General features: G+C 51.7%; 1 protein-coding gene across 2 annotated transcripts; it reads right to left on the reverse strand.

Moving 5' to 3' along the window:
- Window positions 1-1,146: 1,146 nt before the first annotated feature.
- Window positions 1,147-5,957, reverse strand: LOC128410339 (retinitis pigmentosa 1-like 1 protein). Of its 2 annotated transcripts, none has more exons than XM_053381590.1 (2): window positions 2,575-5,957; window positions 1,147-2,538 (listed from the first exon to the last, which is right to left on the reverse strand). In XM_053381590.1, the coding sequence occupies exons 1-2, from the start codon at window positions 5,587-5,589 to the stop codon at window positions 1,444-1,446; spliced, it is 4,110 nt and encodes a 1,369-aa protein (XP_053237565.1). In that variant the 5' UTR covers window positions 5,590-5,957; the 3' UTR covers window positions 1,147-1,443. The 2 variants fall into 2 exon arrangements, with proteins under 2 accessions (XP_053237565.1, XP_053237486.1); XM_053381511.1 differs by having other exon boundaries at window positions 1,147-2,394; window positions 2,431-5,957.

Below are 5,957 nucleotides of genomic sequence, written 5' to 3' on the forward strand. Positions count from 1 at the left end.
CTTGCAGGCCCTGAGGAAAGATATCAAGTCCTGCAGGGCCCTGGTCTCTTGTGACGGAGCGTTCCTCCAAGTTGGGGCCAGTACTGAAAAGGCCCTGGCCCTAGTTGAGACTAATCTTGCGACTTGGGACTTCCAAAGTGTTGTTATTTGTGGACCTTATTTGCGGGGCAGATCAGGAGAGGCGGTCCCATAGGTACGAGGGTCCTAGGCATAGCTGTCAACTTACAGATTTGAAAATAAGGGATCAGCAGCCTCGAAAATAAGGGATCCACAGCCAAAATAAGGGATTTTCAGAGCACAGGTATGTTCAACTTCTGAGCCCCTCCAAGCCAAAGGCAGAAAGCCCAGCCAGCAGCCAAACGAAGCCTCAAGCGGTGGTTCCCACAGCGCAGCAACCTGGCAAAGGGGATGCAGCAAGGAAAACCACCGTCATCTCTCCGCTGGGAAGCGCTGAGCAAAGGAGTCCCCAGGCAACGCGGCCAATTTGATCGGCACAAGGCATGCAAGCTCCACCCCCCAGTCGTTCTTAGACTCCTTATTGGGTGAGCAACGCAGCCAAGCAACACAGTTGGAGCTGTGAACCCGGGAAATTTAAGGGACATCATCAATAAGGGACAGCAGTGGGACACAGCGCTGGGATAAGGGACTTTCCTGCCAAATAAGGGATGGTTGACAGCTATGGTCCTAGGCTGCGTAGGGCTTTAAAGGTCAAAACCAGCACCTTAAACCTGACCCTGTACTCCACCGGGAGCCAGTGCAGTTGGTAAAGCACTGGATGAATGTGATCCCACAGCAAGGACCCCATAAGGAGTCTCGCCGCGGCATTCTGCACCCGCTGGAGTTTCTGGGTCAGCTTCAAGGGCAGCCCCGCGTAGAGTGTGTTACAATTATCAAGAACCTCGATTGCTTATTACTGAATTTCTTGTTTTTGAAAATTTCACCAGGAAACCTTGCAAGATTTCAACCAGCCGCCCTTCAACCCCATAAAGTCAAAACTGCATGAGTTAAATGTGCCCATGATGTGGTCGTGCTGCATTTCTTCCTCAGCTGAAAGCCCCTGCCTCTTAAGAGCTTCCTGGGTATGTTAAAAAATTAACCGAAAGGACAAGAATTTTGCATACGTTGAAAGACAAAGGAAGGTACACATTTCCCATGTTTGTTTTTTATTCTGCTTCTTTCAGCCTAAGGCTTTTCTTTTCTGACGAAAGAGGCCCACCATGCTCCCAGGAACTTTGCTTCCCCTTGCTAGCCACTGTGCCTTCTGTTCGGAAAACAGGACATGGTGACTCCTGGGGATATCTCTTGGGGATACAGGTGGCTCTGCCACTCAGGTCTCTACGATTCCAAGAACAGGTCATGACTCACAGGGTAAGCTGGGCCTTAGCCATCGACTAACTGTCTGCTCATATAAGGACCTTCTTCTCTTTCCCGCTGTTGCACCTGCTATTCCCCGGGGTTCTCAGGTTCACTCGGCTCAGGATTTTCAACCTGGTCTTCTTCAGGTACTTGGTCACCGTCCTGGGGTTCTTCCACTGCTTCTCCAGTGTTATGAAATGAAGACTCTTCAGTCTGCAGTTGCTGAGATACCAGCGACCTGCCTGTTCTTTTGTTGACAAAGGATCCTTTCGCTAGAGAAATGGAACTGTAAGTCCGCTGAGATACGTTGTCCTCTCCATCCGCGGCTGCTGCTGCTATGCTCTCCAGGGCTGCTTCACTCAAGCGATGGCTCAGCTCTCCCTCAGCATCCTTCGCTTCCTGGAGCCCCTCTTCCTTCTGGTCATCAGAAGTTGGCTGGTTGACAGGACTGGGTTCTTGCTCCAAAGGAATCTGGCTGCCACGGCGGGATCCTTGGCTGTGCCTCGACTGCTGACTAGCACGGCGGGATTCCTGGCTTAAAGGTGGCGGCTGGTCTTCTTCAGGCTTTGCTTCAGCTGTAGCACTGTCCTGATGCACTTCCAAGGCCTTGGCCACCACTCCCTCGCCGCCAGCGCCAAGTCCAGATGGCTTTGAAGCAATTGCGGCCTCTTCCAGTGCTATTTGATTCAGGGCTGAAAGTGAAGTGACTGTTGTCTGCTGACCGTGGCTTACCAAAAACTTGCCTGTCTTCCTGTTCAGCCAAATTCCGTCCGGGAGAGAAACTATGCTGTACGTCTGCAGAGCTACATCCTCCCCTTCGGTAAATGACACAATGCTCCCTAGCGTTCCTTGGCTTTCGGAGGGACCTGGTTGTTCAGTTATTTCACCCACAGATAGGTGCGTATGTAGTGGAGATTCATGCTGTGCAAATAGCTGGCTCTCTTTGCGGGACCCTGGCATCTCCACCTGTTGGCTGTCTTTCCGGGACCCTGGCATCTCCACCTGTTGGCTCTCTTTCCGGGACCCTGGCATCTCCACCTGTTGGCTGTCTTTCCGAGACCCTGGCATCTCCACCTGTTGGCTCTCTTTGCGGGACCCTGGCATCTCCACCTGTTGGCTGTCTTTCCGGGACCCTGGCATCTCCACCTGTTGGCTCTCTTTCCGGGACCCTGGCATCTCCACCTGTTGGCTGTCTTTCCGAGACCCTGGCATCTCCACCTGTTGGCTGTCTTTGCGGGACCCTGGCATCTCCACCTGTTGGCTGTCTTTGCGGGACCCTGGCATCTCCACCTGTTGGCTCTCTTTCCGAGACCCTGGCATCTCCACCTGTTGGCTTTCTTTGCGGGACCCTGGCATCTCCACCTGTTGGCTCTCTTTCCGGGACCCTGGCATCTCCACCTGTTGGCTCTCTTTCCGAGACCCTGGCATCTCCACCTGTTGGCTGTCTTTGCGGGACCCTGGGATCTCCTCCTGTTGGCTCTCTTTTGGGAACCCTGGCATCTCCTCATCTTGGTTATCTTTTGGGGACCCTGGCATCTCCTCCTGTTGGCTCTCTTTCCTGGACACTGGCCCTTCTGCCTGTTGGCTCTCTCTCCGGGACCCTGGCCCTTCTGCCTGTTGGCTCTCTTTCCTGGACACTGGCCCTTCTGCCTGTTGGCTCTCTCTCCGGGACCCTGGCCCTTCTGCCTGTTGGCTCTCTCTCCGGGACCCTGGCCCTTCTGCCTGTTGGCTCTCTCTTCGGGACCCTGGCCCTTCTGCCTGTTGGCTCTCTCTCCGGGACCCGGGACCATCTGCCTGTTGGCTCTCTTTCTGGGACCCGGGGCCCTCTGCCTGTTGGCTCTCTCTCCGGGACCCGGGACCATCTGCCTGTTGGCTCTCTTTCTGGGACCCGGGACCCTCTGCCTGTTGCCCACCTGTTTGCAACTCGGTATCTTGGGGCTCTTGGGCCTCTGGTTGGGGAGGCTGCTGTACTTCTGCCTCTGCTTCATCACCCCCATCAGGGACTGGTTCTTGTTTTTCTTCCTCCTCTACCTTAACTTCCCCCTGGATTTCATCACTCTCTGGGGGCTGATCCTCTTTAGCCTTTGGTTGATCACCTACTGGAAGAGGAGCCTCACCATATCGAGGGCCATATATTTTTGTTAGGTAGTCTATGAACAAACTCTCGCTGGTCTGTTGACTTGCAGATCTGACTTCTACACCAGTTTTTCTGTCCAGGTAGAATGTTTCCTCTTCAGGAAGTTTCTGATGGTCCTCTGGCTGCACTTGCTCCTTTTCAAGTTGTGCTGGCTTGTTCTCATCTGGCTGTTGTGGCTGTTGGCTGCCTCTCCGAGATTCCTGTCCAGTTAGCTGTTGGCTTTCATGTTGAGATCCTTGAGCATCTGGTTGCTGGCTTTCAGCCGTCAATTCCTGCCCTTCTGGTTGTTGACTCTCCAGCTGTGACTTCTTGCCTTCTACCTGTTGACTACCACGTCTTGATCCCTGTCCTTCTGCTTGTTGATTACTATGCCAGGATTCATGCTGGTTTTTGAGAGAGGTTCTACTGCTGGGTAAAGTGTCAGGAGGAAAGTCTGTCTGTTCATTTTTATGCATCAGTTCTTTATGTCTAAAAACGCTTATTTTGCTATCGGTCTGCAGTGTTTTGTCTACGGACATTTTAGTAGAAGCTTTTCTCTTTCCTTCCACCTGTGATTCCTTTCCTTCCACCTCTTGATCACCTTGCTGGGATTCCTGAACTTCATGGCTGCTGAGGCGAGCCTCTGCCACTTCTACTGGTTTAGCTTCCGAATCTTTGGGAGCAACAATCACTTCTTCGGCAGTTTTCACTTTTTCTCCAGCATCACTATCTGCATCTGGTTGGCGAGAAAGACGAAGAACTTCTGCCAGAGGCTTTCGCTCCCAGATTTTACTTGTCTGCTGACCTGTGCATTTCAATAACTTCCCTGTTTTTTTGCTGATCCAAGACCCATCCTCTGTCGGTTGTTGCTGCTTTGACTCTTGGCTGCTGACACGAGCCACTGCAGGTGGTTTTCCTGCTGCTTTCTCTACACTTTTCGGGTAGCCAAGAGGTTGCAGAATTTCAGAGAGTGGCTTGTGCTCCCAAATTCTACTGGTCTGCTGGCTTTCACATTTCATAACTTTCCCTGTCCTTTGGCTAATCCATGTCATGTCCTCCTTGGTTTCAACTTCATTTATAGGTTGTGTTGTGGAAGGTCTATGGCTTTGTAGGACCTGGTGGCTAATGGATTGATGACTGCCTCGGCGGGATTCATGTCCTGGAAGCTGTTGGCTATGCCGGGATTCCTGGCCTGTGAGCTGTTGACTTCCGCGGTGGGATTCATGTCCTGGAAGCTTCTGGCTATGCCGGGATTCCTGGCCTGTGAGCTGTTGACTTCCGCGGTGGGATTCATGTCCCGGGAGCTTCTGGCTATGCCGGGATTCCTGGCCTGTGAGCTGTTGACTTCCGCGGTGGGATTCATGTCCCGGAAGCTTCTGGCTATGCCGGGATTCCTGGCCTGTGAGCTGTTGACTTCCATGGTGGGATTCATGTCCCGGAAGCTTCTGGCTATGCCGGGATTCCTGGCCTGTGAGCTGTTGACTTCCGCGGTGGGATTCATGTCCTGGGAGCTTCTGGCTATGCCTGGATTCCTGGGCTCCAGCTGGTTGACTACCTCGGCGAGATTCGTGTCCTGGTTGCTGCTGGCTATGCCTGGATTCCTGGCCTATTAAAGGTTGACTTTGACTGCCTCGGCGGGATTCATGGCCCGGGAGGTGCTGGCTATGCTGGCTGCCACGACGGGAGTCATGACCAAGTTCCTTTTTGAGAGATGACATGCTAGCACTTACGCTGCCAGGAGGCAAGTCAGGCTGCTGGTTTTCCTCTATCAGTTCCTTATGCTGAATAATGCTGATTTTGCTCTCAGGTCGCTCCACCTCACCTTTATCAGAACTTGTTGTCTTTGGGACATCTTGGTCCATTGCTAGGCCGTTATCTCCACTTTCCTGGTGTGGTGTCAACTCTTCGATTTCATCATTATGTTTCTCCTCCTCACTATCTTTGATTTCATCACTTTCTTTCTTTTCCTCATTGATTTCATGTGCATCTTCTTCATTAATTTCAACAGTTTCCTCCTTGATTTCCTCCTTGATTCCATCATTATCTCCCTGTTCTTCAGTATCTAGCCCACCTTCATTTGCGTCACTGCTCTCAAGAGTTTCCTCAGGCTCATCCATTCTACTCCCATCTGCATATGGCTATGCTAGGTTGTTCAGTCTCCAGAGCAGGACTTCTGGAGTTTCCCAAGGTGTCTGTTAACTACTCCAGTATGATGCTCTTTTCCTTCCTGCTTCTGTTCTTTATTCAGGGCTGCTCTTTACAAAAGCTATTCTGAGGCCCAGATGGATTCATGGCTCTTATATTTAAAAGCCCTGTGACTTAGTGCTTCATTCTGAGTGTGGCTGCCTTCCTCCAATGTGTTCCTTCCTTTCCGTTGCTAATAACTACCATGTTGTTCTAGAAGCTTCAGAACTTGGTTTCCATATATCTATGACATCAGTTATTATTCTGCTCCATCTGTCCTTTTATTTAACAACAAGCAGGA

The sequence above is a fragment of the Podarcis raffonei genome, chromosome 1 (assembly GCF_027172205.1).
Source record: "Podarcis raffonei isolate rPodRaf1 chromosome 1, rPodRaf1.pri, whole genome shotgun sequence".
In the NCBI taxonomy this organism is placed as follows: Eukaryota; Metazoa; Chordata; class Lepidosauria; order Squamata; family Lacertidae; genus Podarcis; species Podarcis raffonei.

What these genes read in the sequence shown, in the direction of transcription:
- LOC128410339 (XM_053381590.1), bottom strand. Translation starts at nt 5,589, where the DNA reads ATGGATGAGCCTGAGGAAACTCTTGAGAGCAGTGACGCAAATGAAGGT. An exon ending in CCCGCAAAGACAGCCAACAG is followed by an intron (nt 2,539 to 2,574) that starts GTGGAGATGCCA and finishes GACAGCCAACAG; the next exon opens with GTGGAGATGCCAGGGTCCCG.